The 24088-nt window shown below is 42.9% G+C and overlaps 1 protein-coding gene and 1 pseudogene across 2 annotated transcripts in view; one reads left to right on the top strand and one right to left on the bottom strand.

Moving 5' to 3' along the window:
* Positions 1-3952: 3952 nt before the first annotated feature.
* The window catches only part of Mrps6 (mitochondrial ribosomal protein S6), a 66648-nt gene continuing 46512 nt past the window's right edge, over positions 3953-24088 (bottom strand). For both annotated transcript variants that reach the window (XM_027929064.2, XM_027929063.2), the window contains exons 2-3: positions 20379-20518; positions 3953-4558 (exon numbers count right to left, since the gene is read on the bottom strand). In XM_027929064.2, the coding sequence (XP_027784865.1) occupies positions 4369-4558; positions 20379-20518 (330 nt within the window). In that variant the 3' untranslated portion in view covers positions 3953-4368. The remainder of the gene's footprint in view (positions 4559-20378; positions 20519-24088) is intronic.
* LOC114087573 (replication protein A 70 kDa DNA-binding subunit-like) lies at positions 6615-8398 on the top strand (annotated as a pseudogene).

A 24088-nucleotide genomic window follows, 5' to 3' on the forward strand; every position in this document is an offset into this window, starting at 1 on the left:
GTGGTCTCTGCCCAACCTCCTGATGCAAATGCCAACAGCCCAGACCACACAAAGAATGATTTGTCCTTCTCAAATGCTCCCACACACGTTTCCCAGTAAACCCTGTGCAGCTGAGGCTGATTGAGCAAGCACGTACATTCTCCTCTGCGCTGTCTGTCTGTGGACATCTAAAAACCTCACCTCGACCCTCTCTGTACTTCTTGGTGAGTCTGCAGAATTGTTTCCTTCCTCACAAATACACAGGCAAGCATGGGGTTGCTCAGTTAGGATGCACATCCTCTGCCAAGTCACGGCAACAGATTCACCCTCGGCTCCTCACAGTGATCCTTCAAGTCATCCTCAGCAGCCACAAGGCACCCCTGGCAGGTGGGGTCCTGGACCCTGACTTCCAATCTCCCCCCACAGAAAGTCCATTGCTCTGACACTCCAAGCTCCTTCCCACCATCACACTACACTCACCTGTTCCAGGGAGCTCCCAGAATGCACTGTGGCGCTGCCACCTCCTGGTTCCCACTCCCCACTACTTGTTCCCATGCCAGCTCAAACATCAGCTCTGCTGGAAAACTTCCCAGCCCCACTCCTATTCCAAGTACTAATGAACCAGTTCTCCCTGCCCCCAACCCGTTTCCATGGTGCTTACTTTGAATCTCCATTGTTTTTATCATGGCCCGAGTTTTAGATAGCTGGAATATTCCCATCTCCCCCATCTGTGAGGGCCTTAGGTCAGGGGCACTGCCCATGGTGTCTTTGTGTCCTGCCCAGAGCTGCACCTGCCCCGTGTGCTCTATAAATACACAATGTGCAGAGAAAAAAGCTCTGTGAGAAATATGGAAAAGGGAGAAACATGCAAAAAGGAGTCCTGGTCTCCAGGAAACACATTCTCTCCTGTTCATCTCGGGGGGGCTTCCTTTTGAAGACCTGAAATGAGAAACACTCCCAAGAAGTCCCCGTTCCATTGGCTATCCTCCCCAGAGTGATGTTGGAGCCAAAGCCCAGAGTCTGGGTGGTGGGAGATAGAAGGGTTCAGCACCGTAGTCCGGGCTGATAAAACCAGTGTCCACCTCCAGCAGGCCAAAAGTGGCCTTTGGAAACAGACAGACTCCCAGTCCTGTCTTCTCCCTTCGTGGCATTGGATGAATTACTTACAATTTTCTAAGCCTTGGTTGCCTTATCGGTAAAACAAGCAGGTCTGCCTCACACAGGTGAGGAGGGTAAAGGAACCAAGGCCACTCTGAGTCTGGCTTGGTACCCTCAGTGAGCCAGGGTTGGCACCTGCTCTTCAAATCTCAGCGGGACCCAGAAGCACTCTGTGCAGCTCTGACTTCAAACTCCTCCCATCTTTTAACCAAATACCCTACTCATCTCTACCAGCATAAACCTGGTCTTTAGGTAAACACCTGGAAGTCTTGCTAAGGCTTCATCGTCCCTCTTTGTGAATGTACCCATGTCCTGGGCTCACTGAGCGATGGTGTCTGACATAGGTGTCATGGGACAGCTTCCCTCTGAAGCGCACCTCAAGACCATGGGCCCTCAGTCTGCATCTCATCATCCACCTGTCTGGGCCACTTCATACCTTGGCTGCTGTGGACTGCTGACTCTTGGGAGACATTACTGTCATAAGGACGGCTGGCCTCCTCTCAGGACCTCTGTTCTGGAAGACCTGAGTCCACACACTTTCCTCCAGGCAGGAGGCAGGGATGGCTGGCAAAAATGAACTCTTTCACCCAATACTGGAAAGGGAAGTGACTTTGGCACTTGAGTGGGAAAGCTGACAGGACTGAGGGTAAACATCACTTGTGCTGTCAATCCTGACCACATCTCAAATTCCTCCTCCGAGTCAGAGCGAGTCAGAGTGTATGCGCTGAAGTGCAGCTGGGTCAAGCCAAGAACGTGGGTCAGATCAAACAAAGCACTTCTGCAAGACTGATCTTATCCAGAGTAGTGCACAAATGGTTAAGGAAGGCTGCAAAGCTAAGGAAGATGGCCTCATGGAGGAGGTGAGCCTGAGGGAGCAGCCACCTTAAGTCCACCTTCTGTAGCTCATTTCGCCTCGGCAACCTCCTATCCCTCCATGGTTAGTCCTCAGGGTTCTCCAGCCTCCCAGATCTGGGCCCTCATTGACATGCCATGCCCCCTTCTTCCCTCCCATTTGCTTTCTCAGGGCCTCGGGTGTCCCTGCACATCTCACCCCACAGGCCCTACTTTCCCATGGTCTTTGCACCTGCCCTTGGTGGCACTTTCCATTTGCCACCACACAGGTTTGCACCGTCCCGGCTCCCAGTGATGACAGGGATGGTCCTTGCTTGCTCACTGCTATATGTTTAGCACCCTGCTCATTTTCATTCACTGAAGGAAGGAGTGGACCAACACAACAGCCCCTGAGCCACCAGCCCAGGCAGGAAGACCTGATTCTTGGCTCTGACAGCAAATACACAGCCTGGAAGTCACCTGCACAGGGGCCCTGATCGAACACCGGGCACACAACAGCCATAGCCTCAGTAAGCCACAGAGGGTCCAGCTGCAAACCAGGGCTCAGAGCAGAGCGATGTGGCTTCACTTTGGCATTTCAAAGGAGGGGGGGGGTGCAGTGGCACCCTACACAGTTGTCCTACTTAGCCAGCCTCCTTCCTCAGGCTGTGTCATAGGATTCTGAGTGCCTGTGGGGCCAAGAATGCTCAATGGTGTCACCTGTCTTCTCAGGCTCTAGCAGGTACAGAGAAAAAGTGCCAGCGCCAAAAAAACAGATGCTAGGACCTGAGTGCCAACAATCACCCCAGACACCTGGTGCCTTGTTTGACCTGAGAGGTAAAGACACCTCAGTGATACAGAATGGGCAAGCCCAGATGGCATCAGGGTCCCCAATTCAAGGTACCCAGAAGTCACTTGGTAGCTATGGGATCAAAGTCAAATCTTGAGTCAAAAAGTAAGGTTAACACTCCCAAGGAGCTAAAGGGACACTCAAGGCTGGCCAACTATGTGCAGCACCACACATCATGAGTGACATGCACTTCAACCTCACGGGAAGTAGGAAGCTCACCTTTAGCAGTATCTGGGCAAAAGGATACTGAGGTGTGGGTTCTTGTGAGCTTTGGCCAAGCGCCTGAGGTTTTAGGAAATTCCCAATGAAACAGGAAGTCGCTTCTTCCTCAGGTAATTTCTACTTTATCCCTTTTCCCCCCCAATTCTACAGTTCTTAGTCACCCTCCTTACTCAATTGTTGCTCTTCAAAGACAGTTTTTATAAGCTTTTGTGCCTGGAAGTTGAAGCGGTCACCGTCTAGGTTCTTAATAAGAGAAGTGACAAAACAGATGGCCCAGTGCAGAGTCAGCTTTACAGAGGGACAGAGCCCTGGACTAGGTTCCTCCTAGCTCTACAGGCATCTCTTGCCCCTTCCTGTCAAGACAGTCTGATCCCATAAATCAACACAGTCCAGGATTTTAGTGACTGGCATTTCTATCTCCCCTCCATTTTACCCACTGAAGTTCTCCCATCTGCAATGGTGACAGACCACTGTGCAGGACACTCTGAAAAGGTGGAAGGACTGCTGCTCATGTCTTTCCTATTCACAGCCCTAGGGAGACTGAGGATGAGATTTGCATGACCACTCCAGGAAAAAGCCCCATTTTCACCCATCACAGAAGTCATTCCACTGACAGCAAGTTCCTTCCTCCAGGAGGCCTGCCTAAGGCTGAGGGACATAGAAGAGGCACGTGCCAATAGCCAAGAAAGGACAGGAAACAGTGCCAGAAATCTATGGCCCCAGAATACACAGCACCCACCAAAAATAACCAGTGACGTGGGAGAAAAGGTTACTGACTTTGTGAAACAGACCTGTCCCCACCCCAGGATCTTCAGTGCCCCGCCATATGCTGGAGAACCCACAGCCAGGCTGGAGCCATGAGGCCTTGTGAGGTGCACGTGCTGAGGCAGGTAAAGAGGCAACACACCTGGCAGAGTTTGTAAAATGTTTATTCCCCTGATAAAAGTTGTCCACAAAATATACGGGTCTTCAATTTTTATTTTTGCATGGCTCTTCACTCTGAATTACTGGCTCACAATCCAAGCCAGTTCTGTGTTTTGCTCTTCAAAATTGTATTATTGTTTTAAGGAGAAAGTTCTCACTGACCAGGAAATTACATAATGCAAATGAAATAAAAAATGGCCTACTGTGGGTACCCCAGGTTACAGAGCAGCTCTCGGCAGGCAAGCAGTTCTCCCGCCTCTTGCAGCAAAGGGAATCACAAGAAGGCCATCGGCACCTGCACCCCCCGCACCCCACCACCAGATAAAGGCCAAGCTTCTCACTATTCATCCATGCTGCTCAGGCCCCAGACAATTCAATAGAAGGCTAAAATCCAGTCAATCGCCTCACTTCCTCTTCTTTGTAGAATATAATTTTTCCTCAAGCGGGACTGGAACAATGCCTTCACACTCTTTTACTTCCTGGGTCAGAGGGTGTTTAACAACATTTGGTCTGATCACATCGACATCTCGAGACAAATGCTCCATTACACTATCAACAACTGTTGTTGGTGCATAAAAATCCACCAAGAAATACCTGCAATAAAATAGAAATTGGTGAATTTCTGCATTCTGAAGTGTTCTACAATTCTGATCAATGTTTTCATTTTACTCTTCCCAGATATACACCAACTACTCATAAACACAAGACCCCTTCATTAAAACAGAAATTCAGCTTACGAGCATGCAGTATACACCCAACCTGCCTGGCTCTCCCCATTATACTCCAGTGGAAATGTGAATGTAAACTAACTTTATGGCAGCAAAAAGGCATTATGACATACTGTGGGAAATACAAGAAAATATGGTAAAATTATGGGGCAAGAACAGAATTTTCTAGCCCATTAATAAGACTGGATTTTTTTAGGCCATCAGTTGCTATTCTTTGTAAAAACATCCACAAGGTAGTCTTCTAATTTTCCCAAGGATTTTGGGTGATTTAATGCACCTAAGAGATACAGTAAGGACCACCAGTTAACTACACAAACAAGGAAAAAGAAGACTACATTGACTACATTGTATGTACAAGAAATGACAAGAAACAAAAAGAAAATGCCTTGAACTTTGGGGTAAGAAAAAGAAAGCACATGCATCTCAGGGTGGGCCGATGCTCACGGGCCCTGCAGAAAGCCGTAGTTTAAGGACTCACGGCCCCCTTGCTCCCTCGGGCCTGCTGGAGGAAGTCACAAAGGACAAAGCACCCTCCTCTGCGCAACCCTCTTCATGGTTCTAAACACTGGAGCCTCCCTTGTACTCTTTGAGGTGGACCACAGTGCGCTTAAAGAGCCATGTCGGCACAGTAGTTGGGAATTTGGTGACGTTCTAGCTGGCAGTTTTTCAACATCACCTACTTTGTTCTAGCCACACCTTTTCTCCTGGCCTTGGCCCTCACTGCTCCCGCAGGTAGAAATGTTCTTTGTCCAAGTTCCATGCGCCTCATCCCTCACTTCCACACGGCTCTGTCCAAATGTCGCCTGCTCAGAAGCCATCTCTGACTTCCCTAAAGTGGCATACCCGCCCCAGCCACCAAGCCTCAGATGCTGTCTCCCTTGCTCAGTGCTTTCCCAGAGCACTCAGTCACCCTGGCACAGTATGTGTTTGTTTACTGGGTGCCCCACTCCACTAAAACTAACTGATATAGAGAGAAGGTCTTTGTTGTCCCCAGCATCCTGAATAGCCTGACATCAGCAGGTCCAGGGAAACTCTTCCACAGTGGTGGTGCTGGCATGAACTGTGCAATTCTCACAGAAAGCACTAAAAACCACATTGAAAATGAACACGTTCTGCAAGGAAGAAAGTCACAAGAAAAAGGATGGCATTCTATGTAATTTAATACAAAGAAAGTTCAAAATTTGCAAGCAAACTTCTGGGGACTGAACTCAGGGGTACTCTAATCATTGAGATACATACCCAGCCCTTTTAATTTTAAGATAGGGCCACACTAAATTGCTGAGGCTGGCCTCAAACTTAATCCTCCTCCCTCAGCCTCCTAAATTGCTGAGATTATAAGCACGTACCCACTGCACCCAGCTTAAATTTTGAGTGACTGTTTCTTCTTAGCTAGCACTACTGGGAAAATCATTCAGGTAAACAAACAAGAGATGGGAAAACATGTGCCAAGCAAAAAAAAAAAAAAAAAAACTAATCAAAATAGAGCGCAAGAGGTTATAGCAGTATCAGATGAAGTGGCCTCTGAAGCCAAGAAAATACCAGGGATAAAAAGGAGAGAATTCATTCATGGTGGATTCACCAAGAAGATAGCAACCCCAAATGTGGATGCACCAAATACCAGAGCTTCAGCATGCAGAAGGCAAGAATTCACAGTACTGAGTGGAGAAACAAATTCACAATCAACTGGAGACTCTTCACATTCTTCTCCCAGAAATTGAGAGAACCAGTGTGCAGGATATCAGCAAAGATAACAAAAAGTGAGCACCAACCAACTGGAAGTTAATGACATTTACAGAACCTGTCACTCGGCCAAAATAGGACACAGATCGTGTACCAAGGTCAAAGATATTCTCAGATATAAAATAAGTGTCAGTGAAGCTGGGGAGCCAAGGAGGAATCATGACAGTTAGCACCATGGAACCATGGTCAGCCACTTGAGCAAGGGGACCATGGCGGCCATACTGTGACAGGGAGATATATCAATAAAACCAATTCTCCAGGCCAATAACATCCATCTCATTACAACAGGGAACAGTCCACCCTGTTATCAACTGCTTATGAGTGATGAATTTAACACATCTATTGTCTTTTATGTTGACAACACAATCGAACTCTCTTGTTGTTGTCAACTTACTGTTAACACTCTGAACTCTGAAAGATGGAGAGAGAGTAGTTAGTTTGATGGACTTAGAAGTTTTGAAATCAGCTGAAACAGGTGGATTGAAGGTTGGCCATATAGTGCCCTGTAATGAAGGACGTGGCAGGAGCAAGTAGTTCTTTCCCCACCTCAAACCAGCAAGCCCCAGCAATAGAATGGGAGCTCATAATCTATGGGTTATGGTGCCTCAAAGACATCTGGAAAACCTGGAGGAACCAGCCTATTACATCTTTCGGGGGGGGGGGGGGCATAGTCCAAAGTGGTACCCATTGCCAGCCCACCTCTTACCAGTCCAAGTGGACTATTTATGCTAATGTTAGCAACAAAAGTCAAATCTGTACCTGGAGCAATTCGAGGAGAAGTAAACTTTTCTCTATAGAACTAGTTGTTAAAAGTGGTAAAATCAAAGCTACTACTTTCAGTTGGCAAGTAGACAAGTTCTTTCTCCTTACTGAAGTTAAGAAGATGTATTATTTCTCAAAATGCACCCTGAAGATCGCTAACAAATAATTTTCTGCTGTTAAAAATGACTATGAGATGACTTTCAATGAGACTTGTGTCATGCCCTGTGAAGATGATCATCATCTACCTAAAGTTCAGTTTGATTTCACTGACATCGGTGACTTAGAGAACAAGTCTAAAGACACACTTGTAGACATAATCGGGATCTGCAAGAGCTATATAGATGCTTCTAAAATCACAATAAAATTTAACAACAGAGAAGTTTCTAAAAGAAATATCTATTTAAAGGACATGTCAGGGAAAGTGGTGACTGCTACTCTGTGGAGAGAAGATGCTGACAAGTTTGATGGTTCTAGACATCCTGTGATGGCCATTAAAGGAGCCAGAGTTTTCCATTTTGGAGGACAGAACATTTCCGTACTATCTGAATTCAAGCACTGTCATTTTGAACCCTGACATCTCAGAGGCCTATAAGCTTTGTGGATGGTTTGACTCAGAAGAACAAGCCTTAGATGTTCCCTCTCTAATCTAAAGAGTGGAGAAGAAGGAGAAGGCAACACCAACTGGAAAACTTTATATGAGGTTAAATCGGAGAACTTGGGCCATGGTGACAAGGCTGACTATTTAGCTCTGTAGCAACAGTGGTGTCTTTGCAAAGAGAACTGTATGTACCAGGCTTGCCCAACTCAGGGCTGCAATAAGCGATTGACCAACAGAATGGATTATACCACTGTGAAAAGTGCGGACAGTGAATTTGCCAATTTTAAATACAGCATGATCTTGTCGGCAAATATTGTAGATTTCCAAGAAAATCAGTGGGTGACTTGTTTCTAGGAGTCTGCCAAAGCTATCCTCGGACGAAATACTGTTTATCTTGGGGAATTAAAAGAGAAGAATGAGCAGGCATTTGAAGAAGTTTCCCAGAATGCCAACTTTCGATCCTTTACATTCAGAATCAGGGTCAAACTGGTGACCTACAATGATGAGTCTCAAATTAAGGCCACCATGATGGATGTGAAACCTGTGGACCACAGAGACTACAACAAAAGACTGATGATGAACCCCAGGAGAAATGCAGTGGTGTAGGAGAGCAGTGTGAGTGGGCACAAGTTTGAAAGCGCAAAAATGGAGTCAGTCTCTTCCCACCTCCACATAACAGTCAGAGTGTAGAGCACCTCTGTGGTGGAGTGGAAGTTTCCCCTGTATGCACCTGTTGGGACTCAGGCAGAGCACAAAGTGTTCAGAGGGCTATGGTGCAAACCGTCAGACCCAGGCATCAGTGGCAGGCATCACAGCCAGTCCCTCTGACTTTTATTAAAATTTCATTATCTTCAAGCAGTAATTATGTCACAATTGACACTAACTCTATAAACAGTGAGATAAATTATGTCACTCAAAAAATAAAAAATAAGTGTCAATAAATCTAAAGGAACGCAAATAATAAGAAAGATCTTCTAAATATTGAATGCTAAAATGCACATTTAAATGAAGAATGGATTAAAAGAAATCAAAAGGAAAATTACAAAGTACTTTAAAATAAATGAAACTATAACATATTGAAAATTTGGGGATGCCACAAAAATAGTACATAGTGAAAAATTGAGCCCTAAAAACACTGATATAAGTAAAAAGCAAGTCCTCAAATCAATGTCAGTTTCTACCTCCAGAAACTGGAAAAAAGAGCAAATTAAATTCAATAATAGGGAAGAAGATAAGATGGATGGATTGGAGCAGAAATCTCTAAAAAGGAAAAACAATAATAATGAAACTAGTTCAGTGAGATCAATAAAATCAATATGTCTCTAGTCAGATCAATAAAAAAAGAGGTAAGATAAATTATCACTATTAAGAAAGAGAAAAGTGAAATGAAACAGCCTTTTAAAGTACTAAAAGGATAGTTGGGGATATTATGAACTGTTTTGAGGCCTGCATTATCTTATACCAAAACCAAAGACATCACAGAAAAAGAACAGATTGATTTCTCATATGCACAGATGAAAAAAATTCTAGATAAAATTTCAGCAAAATGATCACTATAATATATAAAAAGGACAATCTATCATGACCAATCAGGGCACATATCAAAAATATAATATTGGCTTAACATGTGAAAAAAATACATCAACCAATGTATTGTAACAATGTATTGTTACATTTTGTTAGTTACTAACAAAACATTTTAAAACCCCACAATCATTTCAATACAGGTGAATAAAAGCATTAACCAAAATACCCTACTCATTCCTGATAAAATTCTCAGGAAACCAGAGAGAATTAGAAAACTTCCTCAATCCTACAAAGGACATCTTTAAAAATCCTACAAATAGTATTTACCAACTGATAAAATTCAGCTTTCCCCCAACATTGGAAACAAACAAGAATGTCCTCTATAGTATCCATTTTATTCAACAATGCACTGAAAATGCTTGCTAGTGTAATAAGGCCAGAAAATCAAATAAAAAGGGGATAGACTGTAGCTCAGTGGTACAGCACTTGCCTAGCATGCACAAAGCCCTGCGTTCAATCCCAAATACTGTGGGGGGGGGGGGGGAGGGGAGAAGAAATAAAAAGCTTCCAGATTGTTAAAGAAGGAAATATAACTGTCTTTATTTGCATATGACATGACTATTGAAAAGACCTAAAGACATTATTAAAAAGATTGGAACCACTGAGTTTGGCAAAGCTGCGCAATACAAAATAAATACCAAAAAATGACCTTAGTTTACTATATTAACAACAAATAATCAGACATTGGAAATAAATGTGAATACCAGTAGAGAAATATATAATTTTCAAGCAGACTTTTCAAAATCCTTATACAAAAACTGAACTTTGTTCCATAGTTGTATCATATAAGAAAATGAGCTTCAAAATGGAACACAGATTTAAATGTGAAACATCAGGCCATAAAACTTCTGGAAGAAAACATAGAAAAGTCTTTGGGACCCCGGGTGAAGCCAAGTGTCCTCAGATACAACACCAATGCAAATTAAGACTTAGTTTAATATTAAAATGACTATGATCAAAAAATTTAAAAACTGTTGATAAAATACTATTACCCAGAATACAATCTTGAAAACACATTTCATGAGATACATAACGACAAAAAACAGCACATGAAAAGATACTTAAAACCATCAATCATTGATAAAATACAAATTAAAGCCACAAAGTGATTTCTGCCAAAATAGCTAAATTTAAAAAGACTGACCATAACAAGTGTTGGTAAGGACTGAGAGAAACTGGAACTCTCATATACGAGTAGTGGGACTGTCAATGCTCTAACCAATTTGAGAAAACATTTGACATTTTCTTGAATAGTTAAAAAATACATAACTGCTATTATGATCAAGCCATTTTATTTCTAGATTTACCCAAGAGAATTTAGAGCACAGGTCCATACATTATCTGTGCCTTGCTGTCTGGAGCAACCCAGACTGGAAGCAACATGCATATCAGTCAAATGATAAGCATATGGTGGTAAGCAACTCAGCAACAACAAGGAGTTAGACTCTTGATACACACTATTGACATGTCTTAAAACAATTATTTCAAATGAAGAAACTGGAGTAAAAAGAGTACATACTGCCTGATTGCATCTAAGATTCCAGAAAATAAAAAACAAATCTGAAATGAAAGAGAGCAATTGGGTTGCTTGGGGTGGAGGACAAGAGGGAAGGGATCACAAGGACAGGAGAAGACAGGATGACGAAAGTTTATTATCTTGATTGCGGTGATTTCATGGGTGTGTGTGTATATCAAAACTTATTAAATTGTATACTTTAAATATGTGCAGTTTTATTGTATATCTATTAAATTACCTCTATAACGTCATTGATTTAAAAATAGTACTTAGGAAGCTGAATGTGCAGGACTTGGTAAATGACCTGATAATGGGGTAGGAAAGACAAGGGAGCAGTTACAACCAATGAAGCCTCCTAGATTCCTTGAAAATTGAAGCAGAAATGGTGTAAACTGTTCCATCATTTTATGAGCTTCTTGAGATAAGTGACTTGCACACATATTTGCTTACTCTGGAAACTACGCACCAACCTGGCCAGGGCTTAATTCTACTTGCTTATTTCTATCCCCATACGGCAGACAATAGGGTTGCAATCACCTAACTAATGAACTACTCATTTGTTCCACATTTAATTATTGATTGCTTGCCTTGAACAAGGCTCTGGAGTAGAGCCTGAAAAATAAGTGTGAACAATCTCAAATTACCTGCTCTATGCCAGCACCAGTCTTTTCCTCACTTTCCTTGCCCTCCACTAATTCTATTTTGGCCACCTGGTGGCAGGAGGAGATCTTCCCCAGCACTTCTTTCTTCCCATTTATTCATTTGTTCTTTTGCTCACTATTCATCAAAATGTCCTTCCAAGCTACCATGCAGGAGTTGTGACCTTACTCTGTCTGCTAGCATTCCCACGACAGCAGGTAGTTTTCCTTTGAACATATATGTACTCTCTGCGCACCTCCCTGCTTCTTTCTTTGCCTTTAGTTTCTTACTTCATTCCACTTGTACACCTGTGCGGGCAGCTTAAGGGCAGTGTGTCGGATAACATGGGAGGGAGGTGCTCAGCAAGGGCCTGGGCTGCTCTGAGGCACCAACTGACAGAGTCATCACCACTGCCAGCCCTGTTTAGCAAGTCCACAGCCATCTCCTGCTCCCCCAAGTAAAGGCTGCCCTTCAACTTCCTCAAATACTGTCTGGGGTTGTCTCAGTTTTACTTATAATATCATTAATGGCAAGAACTGTTTTCTTCCATTTTCTATTCAATTGCATCGCAGGTCTAAGGCACTTTTGTGGGCTATCTTAGAAGTTAGCCCACATGTTCTAAGAGAAAGTATGTTTACAGCTGCCACTAAAAGAAAGTGTATTTACATCCTCTGTCGATCAATCCTCAGTCTTCCTAAACCATGTTCTTCACAGACCAGCACTCACCAGATAATCCTAAGAAACACAACCAGAGCTTCTGGATATCATTTTGTGATATGGGCAAAAAGAATAGAAGCCAGATAGATCACAAACCTCATATTTCAGAACTTAAAAAGAAAGAAGCGCCTTACATAATAACAGCATTCTCTAATTTTCAAAGTGCTTTCATATCTTTTAAACAGCTTCTGAGGAGGATGAAGGGCAGCAGAAACCCCACTCCATGGGAGAAATTAGGAAAGTGGATGAAGAGGAAGTGGAGCTGAGTGCTGTTGTGTGGTTCCAGCAGTGCTCTCCCAGCCACGAAGACTCCTGGAACTTTCTAGTGTGTGGTTTCCCTACACTCTGCCCGCACCAAGTCTTAGAATCTAACATCACTAAAAGAGACTCCAGAAAGGTTCCCTCATTAGCCTGAGCTCACTCAGCTACTAAGTGGCCATAGCCAGGACTCAAACAGAGCAACTTTAGGACGCGAGAAGCCACTGACTGCTTGGTAACGAAATGAGTTACAAAATCATAGACTAACTGCTAGAAAGGACAATAAGGACAATGCAGCCCAACCCTTCACAGGAGAATACCAAAGCCAGAAAGGGAAGTGATCTGCCCCAGGTCACAAAGATTTAAGAGGCAAGCTCCAGACTCCAGACCCCAGACCACACAGCTCCTCCCTCTGTCTGTAAAACCAAGTCCTAGAAAAAGGTCTGGAAATTCTAGGACTGGGCTGTGGAATGGCTTCTGGAAGCTCCCTATTGCCACCAAAAGCCCACTCTTCTTTACTCTCTCAGTTCCTTCATGACACTCCTTCAACAACCAAACCCTAAGTGCTGGCCAAAATGCAAATGGTTTGCACCCACAACCACAGCTTGTGACTGTCATTTCACGCTTATCTCCCTGCTGATCTGTGCCTGCAGCTGTTGAGGGCAAAGACTGCTTCCACTCCCGTGGCTCCTTCCTTATTACACCATGAAAATTTCCATGAAAAGGAAATGTGGCCAAACAGAAAAAGGGGAAAGTGGCTCAGAGATGGGAAGATCTTACTGTGTTCACTCCTTGCTGAAAGGTGAGCTCCTTACCTCCCCACCATAAGGTTACCAAGCAGAAGTTCAGGACACACACAACCTGTCTCCCTGAGTGGCCCAAGAACACAGGTAAATGGTTCATCATGTCCCTCCCATATATGAAGGATCAATTATTTGTTACTTCCAGTAAAGATTCCTCCTCCAACCCGACCTACTGTCAGAGCAAACCTGATTATTGAGTACCCTACAGGCAAACCTCAGGAGTCTGAAACGATGAGGGGGAACGTTCTCCTGGAACACACAGTCTAGCTGCAGAGAGAAGATGCAAGGGCTGCTGTGCCAGCAGAAACCCAGGATTCCATGACTTCAACAAGATTCCCATTCCTGCTGGAGACTGTGGCAATGCCATGACAATCACAGACACCCAACTGTGGGCTGCTGGGCTTAGCTAACAACAGATGACTCAAAGAATGAGAATGAGGCTTTTTGCAGATGTGAGAATAAACACCCAGGAGAGCCTTGTAACCCACTTGGAGTTGTGGATCCAGACAGTTCCTGAGGCCTGAGGGGGGATACCATTCACATGACAGCTCAAGTCCCAAAGGTTAGGTGGAAAAAATGACCTTGGAACTATCTTGATGTCCACTCTCTACATCCTGATGGGGTATCGCACGCATCTGAAATTCAGGAGCTGAGTTCAAGGGCAGGATGCAGAAAAGCACTCAGAGTCTCCCAAGGAATCTGGGAGCCCTTGGCTCCACCTTCACCCTGCCTGAGAGAGGAAAGGAACCAGAAGATTACAGAGTCACCATGAGATTACCAATGCTTGCTTCCTGCCCTCACCAATGTAGGCAGAATCAGAACACAAGACCTGAAATCCTACACGTGGACTCTCTTATTTCCATCTATATCCTCACTATAAACTCCTCACTATAGTAGAATAATTTAGAGTTATGACTATACTGCAACTACCCAAAAGCAGACATTGCAATGAGGAAAAAATAATAAAATACTGCAAAGAGCTAGCTTTCCGTTTTCTATTTTCCATTTTATTCTAGTCAGTGATTGAACCAATAAGTAGACAATCATTTTGGAAAAACAATCTAAAATCTAATTCCCAGCACCTTCAGCCATGTGCTGCATGGTGTAAGGGAAATGGTTCTGCATGCATACAAGGTAGCCTAAGCACTACCACTGTCTAAAACATATAACGCCTCGCAATATTTGCTTTAAAGTGTGTCTCCCCATGTGTGGTTCTATTATAGAATCTGTTCATCTACGAGGCTGGTATCAGCTTTCCTAAGCACATCTCTTCCCTACAGAAAAGCCTGAACTTGTAAGCACACCAACTTTGCAGAAGTGGAAGAGAAGAGGGGCCAAAACAGGTTCAGTACACTAAGGCATTTTCTTTTTCTTTTTTTTTAACTGGGAAAAATATTTTCTTTTTTCAAGTTTTTTTTTTCTTAGTACTTAGAATTACATATAATACTGGGATTTGTTGTTACATATTTGTACATGAACACAACAAAATTTAGTCAATTTCATTCCCCGCAAGTCATTTTTTATCAGATACCAACATTCAAAAGAACAGTCAAGTACTCTCCAGGCTGAACTTACCCACATGGTCTTCAAAGTGTCAATTTACCTTCCTTTCGATTTCTTAAGACATTTTCACACTAGAAAACTCTTTCAGAGATCTGAAAAGACCCAGAGAAACAGCTTCCAGGACAAACTGTGCTCAATGCTTGAAAAAATGAATACCATCCACAGCAGTGTCCTCATGAGGGAAACAGCTGCTTTCCATGTCCCCAGGGTCATCCTAGACCCTGGGTACCACTTGGTCATCTTCTGACACCAGACTGTGCAGACTGCCTGCGGCTGCCAGTTCCCAGTCCCACTCCTCCAGGTTTTAAGGGAGAAAATTTGTTTTCTTGTAGTATACTTAAATGCAAGAAAGGTGGGGTTTTTTTTAAATTACATTTTTGTCTTAACCCTGTATTTACAAGTTTTCTACAAAAAGAGCTTGCTTGAATTAGAGTTATATTCTTTGTATGTCTCTCTCAGACAACCTCCCCTTCCCCCTGTCAGACAAGTGGAAATTTCCACTGAAGCACTCAGTGGCGCCCAGTGGGTGGAGGAGGTAGAGGAGGGGGAGGGAGGGCTTTGCAGCCTTGAAGCATCTTGGAGCCTTTTTGTAGATAGGAAACAGATCTGTTTGGATGCCAGTTCCTAGACTATATTGGTTAAATCTTTCTGGATTCAGGCTTCACAGAGACAGTAAATTATTCACCTTAAAAACAAGGCACTGTCTGCATGCAAAAGCCTCATTTCTTTTTATATCAATTGGGTCTCATTTTAAGAACCTTACAAAGCAGAATCCTTACAAATCTTGGGGTACTGCCACTTAGAAACCTCCCAGGACTCAACAGCCTTGCCTTGAAACAGGCTGCAGCGTACCTATACTCAAGAATGGGGTCAGGATGCTGGCCTTGACTTGATGCTGGCAGGAAAGCACAAGAACATGGAAATGTTAGCTAACGGGAAAACTACAGAGGAGAATCAATCTCCTCTAGAGATGGTGCCAGCACTCTTGGAGTAAACTGCCGATACACTTGGGGAGCAAGTCAGTAAAATTCCACTGATTCACCATAGAGTCAGTTATTTTTATCATTCTGCTTACCCGTAAATAGAACGGTATCTTGTATGTAGGCCAGCAGAACTTTGCTGTAAGCACCTATCCAAATTTTAAAGTGGATGAGAATGGAAAAAGAAGGGGAAAAAGAGGCAGAACCCCCTTTACTACTGAAGAACTCTTTATTTACAGGTCCAGCAGGCAGCACAGTCTCACAGCACTAAATAAAGTCAGACCAAGTAAATGGAGTCTAACACCACTGAGGCAGCCTTTTACAGCACACAGAAGCCCTCCGTCTATAGTTCTCTCTGCTGCACTGGAATCTCTCCCTGTCCAGCCCCATCTAGTGGAAAGAGGATCTCAAATGGTGTGCATGTCAACTAGTACCCAGTAAGCTACCTGCCCCTTTACAAGGGTCTAAAGGAGCATCAACTCCCACTGCTCCCCACTCTGTGGGGCACATCCTTCCCTTTCAGACAGCGAGGAATATAGCAAGCATATTCACAGCACCTTGCCTTCCCCATGGAGTAGACAAGCACATCAGGGTGGGCACATGAAAGCACAGGGGGCAGTTAATGAAGAGGCCTGTAAGAGACTACAGCAAATCCAGAACTAGGAGCAGTTCTTTGCTGTCCTAAGACCCCCTGCCCCTTTAGGTTGGGCACCAGTGGTTTCCAGACACTGCCTGGTGACAACAGGTTGTAAATGAGGCCAGAAATCTCCATCTGGAAAGCTGGTTCAGGAGAATTAAAAGTCCCCAACCACCCCAAACAACAGGTGCAGCTGGTCAACTTCACTGTTTTTAAGTTCACATCACCTGGTAGGGGTGAGGGGAACTTGGCTTGAGACAGTATCGCCCTTGGGGAAATAGAAAACTAGTATGAACCCCTTTTATTAAGGTGTCTGAGATATTGACCCCATCCCTGATAAGGGTGAACAGACCCAGGCTCCATTCTGCTGCCAGATAGAACAAAGACTAGTATCTTTAAAAACAAATTTAAAATGGTCCTCAGCTGAACATGAATGGCCCATCAACTTCTGACCCTCAGAGAAAATGAATTGAGTATATTTCTGTGGACCAGACTTGGAACTTAACCAAGTTGTTCCAGTGGGAAAACAGTTCTTAGTTACAAACAACGAACTTACAGACAAATTTCTGGAACATACTTATCTCTAAAGTAGGGACTGACCAAATTAATATTTGGGATGGAAATGACTATATTTTTATTTTTGGCATAACCTGGAAATAGGCTGATAAAATAATAAGTAATGGCACCATTCCCAAAGTGTCCCCCGCTGGAAGACATCCCTGATAACTCTAAGGCAGTGGCTCTCTCCTTGCCAGGCACTGTCTATCCTTCAGCCCATCTGGCCTATATGCAGCAGGGGGCCAATCTGGGGGAGGAGGTAGGGATAGAGAATGGCAGTGGTAATCACCCAACATGCTGGGAAACTAACTGTGACAGGGACAGCTGGTTGTCAGCCTGGGCCTGGCCCTACTGCTATGAGGCACCTTTACTCACAGTCCCTTTGTTGGTACCTAGATTACTAAGCAGCCAAGTCCCTAATTAGACGGAAAATTCCTTGACACCAGGAACCATCCTGAGACCTATGGATGCCACTAGGACAGACCACTTCTTCTTGTGAACGTAAAAATAAAAGCACACAATACCAGCAATAATAGCACAATGGAATGTGATTCTCAAAGGGCATCTAGGCTTACTCCACAACCCAGCTAGAAGAATGGCTCTCACAACTAGCATCAAGATTAAAACTGGTGCCTTGCCTAAACTGCAAATATATGTCGTGGCCTCCTCGGCTGCTGAAAATTAGCCAAAACTTTGACTACTAAATGCACAGGTGACAAGTCCACTCTGTTTCTTCTTAACTATTTTTTAAAAGTGAGACTTCTCCAGCTTCTAGCAACCAAGAGCACATAATCCACTTAATAAATATCTGCAATATCATTTTGACCATGTGCAATAATATGAATAGTTTGCCAACTGAAGGAAAAGTTGACTAAGGTTAGTGACTCCAGGGGACTGGCCAAAACCAAGAGAATATCCAGCTAATCTCAAGCTCCCATCTGGACACATCACTGGCTTCTCTTTATCCAGTTAATTCCAATACACTTGCTCTCATATGCTCAGTGACCAAAAGTCACTGTGGAGAATATTCACAGTTTTTACAAAATTAAAAGGCAATATGGTCAATGGGATTTAACCGAAGGGCTTACCACCATTCATATGCCAATGCACGTAAGTTTTTAGAAGGGAGTAGATCATGCAAGGGTTTCCATATCTAATTGATCACATACACCCCATTTTTGTTTTGAAGCTTCTCTATAAACATTGGGAAAAAGAGTACCTTTAAAACAAATAAATACCAGGCACTGACTTGTCTCAGAAAAATAAGCTAAACCTCTCCAACCACAGCTGGGAATCTCCTTTCTATGAATGTATACCACACACACATGTATACACTCTAAGTGTGCTGTCTCTCCTTTGCTAAGGACAGTGAAGTTAAAACAAACAAACAAACAAACAACAACAACAAACAGAAATAAGATCTTTAAAGGCGAATGTATTCAGTGAATGTAACCAAGTCCTTGGTGAAGCACATGCAGATATGGTCAGGAATTCAAAGTGCAGGGCTAGGGCTGTCAGCAGTTTCAGGGGAGTTCTTCTAAGACCTGAATTTATTCTACCCATAAAGAAAAGAGTGACCCCTGCCACACACACACACACATATCCCCAGCACTGCACACAGAGGCCTGATACTAAAGGAGTTCATATGATGGCACTCAAAGCGTGATCCTAAACAAGCAACGTCAACATTCCCCCATGCACTTGTTAGAAGTGCATATTCTAGAGTGCTGGTCACACCAGCCCTCAAAAAAGTTATAAGTCCTGTGCTCGGAAAAACTGTAGAAGGAGGTCCTCCTACTGGATACCCCTGCAGTACCACATGGATGAGGAAACTGACTTTTCTCTCTGTACAGTGCCTTCCATCTGAGAACCTGGCTAATAATTCCTGGCAAGATCTTATATGCTCTGTTCTCTTTTGTTTGTTTGGAAATGGGGGTCTAAGTTGCCCAGGCAGGCCTTAAAATTCCTGGGCTCAATTCATCTTTCTCCCTCAGCTGGGACTACAGGTGCCTATCACTACATGACTTATATGCTCCTTTATAAACAAAATCCACCATCTTGTTGTTAAAGCCATACCCATTTGTGTTTAAATCTAGAAGGAAGGAAGGAAAGAAGAAAAGGAGGGAGGGAGGGAGGGAGGGAGGGAACTTAGTTACACATACCCCTCACAATCTCCATTCCTCACTCCCTGATTGTGGAAGAAGCCTAGCCATTGTGTATTTCCTGTTGCTTAGCAATGCTCAGGTACTCTCTTCCCAGGTGCTCTCAAGAAGCTGAACACTAGCATAAAATAATGTGAGGCAAGCAAAAGAGGAGGTCTGTAGCACATGCCACATCCCAGTAGAAGCTGAAATGCCGTAAGAAAGCCTCTGTTGAGGTGTGACTCCACTGAGGCCCCAACATGCATTCCACCTGCACATGACCACAAAACAAGATTGAAGCAGCATTTTGTCCACAAAGCACATCTGCAGAGATTATACTGCTTGATCCCCGGGACAATATGAATGAGAGAATGACCACCTGAATTCCATGCCCAAGGAAGCTGGAATAGAAAAGCTAAATGAATTGTTCACCACAGAGAGCTGCTGAGTACTGGAGGGAGAGTGGCATCTTTTGCCCCGGGCTTGCCCCACTGTGCTAAAGACTAATTCCATCTTCTCTAATACCGACCTACAAAACCCAACAAAATATGAGAAGATTCTTCCCCCAAACCAGAAACCTTGCATGTAAAAAAGACACCACTAAAGCTTAAATAAGCTTCAAACCCCCTCTATACATTATTTACAAAGATAGTTATTAGCACAGTATCAAACCCTTGTTTGAGGAAGATGCTGTACCCTGTGAGAGAAAAAAATGCCACTACAGAAAACTTATCATTAATTGGAGTGGGTAAAACCATACTTCTCCCGTGGATTAGCTCTGCTGGTGTATACTGGTCAGAAGAAGCACATCTGCTTCTCTGCAACCTACATACTCAAAAAGAATGTGCTGAGTATGTGGACACACACTGTTCACTGAGGTGTTTTAAAGACAAAAGTTAAAAGAAAATGTCAGGGACAAAGATGTTCAGTTTGACAAGAAAAGCCTCCCATAATTGAGAGCTTATAAGCCTCTGTGTGTAGGATGGCCTATTTTGCTCTGATTATAGTCTGCCAAGGGCCAGCATAACTGCATCCTATTTACAACATGATACTGCTGTGATACAACCTGAATGACACCCAATAAAAGAGGGATTTGACTGCAAAATTATGATAATTTCTAAGATAGATAAGTATTCTCTAATGAGTCCATCAAAGACATTTTCCACGCACTTCATGAAGAAACTTACCCGCCTTTCCTGTGCTGCTGACTGTGGGCGAAGATCTTATAAGGAAGTACTCGCTCACCCAGGTTTTCCAAGTTCCTCACTATGGCTCCTTTGTCCATCAGGGCTTCTATTGTCCGTTTCAAAGCAGCAGCAGTCTCTGGCTGGTTTTTGATTGTTTGTTTTCATTTTTAAAGAGAAATAAAAAAAATAATCATCACAATCAATATGAGAACTAGAATGATTAAGTGCAGTCAGTTCCAATCATAACACCTCTACTGGCAGGGATCTCTGGGTTAAAGCAACAGAAATTTGGTTTTGGTTAACTTAAGAGTGTGAGAGGAGATGTTTATTATAAAGATATGACAGCTCACAGACACAGAGGAAAAATATGGAGAATCAGGCTTCAGAGAGTTCCAAGGTCAGATCAGCTCCAAGAACCTGGGAGGCAGGAACTTATGAGTGGCTTCTTCAGAACACCTGAGCCAGGTACAATCAGTACAAATCACTGGTCAGTCCTTGTATCTTATGACTTGAACTCCAGGAGAAGAGCATCCTGTTGTCTGAACACCTTAGTTGACCATTCTACCAAAACCACAGCCTGTAGTTCCCGAAATGTTAGAAGATGGGCTGGAGCTGGAGCTCAGTGGTAGAACACCTGCCTCAATGTGTGAAGCACTGGGTTCAATTCTCAGCACGACATAAAAATAAAGAAATTGTGTCCATCTACAACTAAAAAAATATTTTTTTTAAAAAAGAAATGTTAGAAGGCTATAACCAAAAGGGGGAAGGATAAGTCCCAATCTCTGCCCTCATGGAGCTTACAATCTAATAAAACACATGGAAGAAGATCAGAAAGAACAAAAGAGTAGCAGAGAGACCAGGGGGCTCATGGAAGGAAGAAACACCTTTAGTTGGGAGAACGGCCTCATTAAGGAAAGCTTACATGGCAGGAGCCCTGAAAATGAAGACTGGAGATGGAACACACAAACAAACCAGGCACCAAGTACAGGAATAAGGGCAAGAATGCATGAGGCCACTGAGATAGAGCCACAAGTCCCAGAGGATGAGATCAGGTCAAGGAGGGCTGAGAAGATGACAATAGGCTGGATTTGATGACATAAGTAATAAAAGCCTTTATAAAAAATAAAATTCAGCCAATATAAAATCCAATCACCCAGAGATATAAGACTTGAACCATCTGAAGTATTTCCAGACATCTCTATATGTATATAAATTAACAACAAAATGTGGGAAGATAATTCACAATAAACCTGAAAAATCCAACTTGTACAATGTGGAGAAGGAGGGTAAGCTGTGGCAAAAGAGGGCACCAAAACCTGGTGGCTAGAGAATACCACTGTCATTAGCATCTGACAGAAATCTGGAGAAACCAGCTGGGGACAATAAACAATGAACTGGGTTTAGGACACACAAAGTGTGAGATGTCCGTGGCTCCCAGGGTTGACCCAAAGATAGAAATTCTAAGTTCAAAATACAGGTGGGTTAGAAATGCATGTTTTATAGTCATCTGTGCATCCAGCTACTGGAAGCCCTGAGGAGGTGACTCCTGCAGTGAGGGGAGAAGAGGTATGAACAACAGAACCTTGAAGAGCATAAACATCTAGAAGCTGACAAGAGGACTCAAAGTCAAACTATGAGGAATATCAGGAGCCTGCCCTGTCACAAAAAATTAAGAAAAGAGGCAGCCTCCACAATGTGGGGTTGAGAATGGAGTAAAGTAAGAGCCACACACACAAAAAAAAAAACCTGGTGAGTACAGGGGCACTTAGCAACTTGTGGTCAGAAGGCAGATTGCAGTTCCCAAGGCAAAGGTGGGACAGCAATGAGAGGGAGAAAGTGCCAGAGCTCAAGGGGCAAGCAAGTCTGAGCAAAGTGTTTCAGGAGAAAAAACACATAAGAGTAAGACAGGAGTTAATGGCAAATGCACCAGTCAAGAGATTAAATGTAGCATTTTTAAATAACAACAACGATGACAGCCATGATTTACTATCTGACTGCAACAGGCCTGACATTGGTCTAGTAGTGTTTTATTATTACATATTTAACCTTCACCAAGAAATAAAATAAAGTAAAAAAGGAGCTGAGAAGCTTTACAGACTTGGAACTGAACCTCTAAGAGATGCTATGACAAGGCAGTTAGTAACTGAAGAGCCTGTGGTAAGGAAAAGGAAAACAGCCAGGGGAGGTGGAAGGCGTGGCAAACAGGGAATTCTCAGAACTCAGGGAACAACACAAGCAAGGAGATCTTGAAGTACAGGAGGGAACTGAATAAAAGGCTTTCTCCCCGTGGCTGCAATGATCAGAAAACTGCAAAACAAGTGTCATTCTGGTGACCATGGAAAATCTACTATATTGGATACATTTTCTTTCTGACAAATACTGCTAAGACATTATCAATGCACTATTAGCTTTAAGCTTAGAATATTTTCACTTTTGTTTCATGTTGTAGTCCACTATTGATTTAAATAATCCCAACTGAAATATTATGTTTATATATTTAACCAACCTTATGATAAAACAGAATTTTCCTGAAAATAATAACATCAGGGATCAAAATTTCTTCCCATTAACTATGTAAAAACTCTATGGCAATTGCTCCTTATGATAGTATCAAATATATGCAGTTCTAATCACATGAAAACTGAATTTTCACATTTCAGTAGTTCACAAAGACATTTTTGTATTTCTTCAGAAGCCTCATTATTAACAGTAGGATAATATTTCATTTCATTAAAAATGCTATTTCTTGACCTGGCATTGCATCAATTAACTTATAATACAGTGGATGTACAGTCTATCCAAATAAAGATTGGGTGATGGATTTAAAAAATTATAGATTCCTACAGTCTTTTGATTAGTAACCTAAATCATAAATTTTAAGTTTTGCTTGATTAAAGAGGACTATTTCAATATCTCATGTCTTGTTTAAAATCTAACCAAATTGTTTACAGCATGAAATAGGGAGTACCCTCTTCTGAAGTAAAAGCTTGTAAAATAATTTTTTTAACATCTGCGCCAAAATGGGGAAATGCTGTTAACAAGAATGTAATTTAGGAAAATATCAAAACACACCTGTTTGGTATGTAAAGGTCATGTTGGAAGAATACTTGAATGGTTATACTAATTTGACTGCAACTTCAAATTACCCCAAGTGTTAAAAAGACTGAAGGAAGAGCAAAAACATTTCTTGTTTATTAGGGTAGTCCAACATGTCCCTCCTATAATAAAGCAGGCTCAGCAAACCAGGGCCCATGGGCCAGATGCAGATCACTACCTATTTTTGCAAATAGTTTTACTGGAACATGGCCAACTCATGAATTTGCATAATGTCTAAGGGCTGCTTTTGTGCTTAAAGGGAGATCTGTGGTTAAAACAGAGACCATATGGCCCAATTCCTAAATCCTTTACTATTCAGCTAATCCCTGCTTCACATTGTGATGGATTGAAGAAATTGGTAGGGCCTCAATCCACTCACCCTAAAATGCCCCAGATAACCACAAGTCTGGCCAGTGACTGAGAGGTACAAAAAGTGAATTCCCCATAGGATGGGCCATCAGAGAAACACACAGGGTTACCACCTAATGAATGACCACCATCAGCCTCAACTTACCACAGGGCTCAGAACAGATTCTGTACTCACCACCCCATCCACATGCTCTTAATCTAATCAACCTTGGTTGCAAAATTCAGCCTCCCTAATTTGGTGAAGC

Source organism: Marmota flaviventris, chromosome 8 (genome assembly GCF_047511675.1).
Source record: "Marmota flaviventris isolate mMarFla1 chromosome 8, mMarFla1.hap1, whole genome shotgun sequence".
Lineage (NCBI taxonomy): Eukaryota > Metazoa > Chordata > Mammalia > Rodentia > Sciuridae > Marmota > Marmota flaviventris.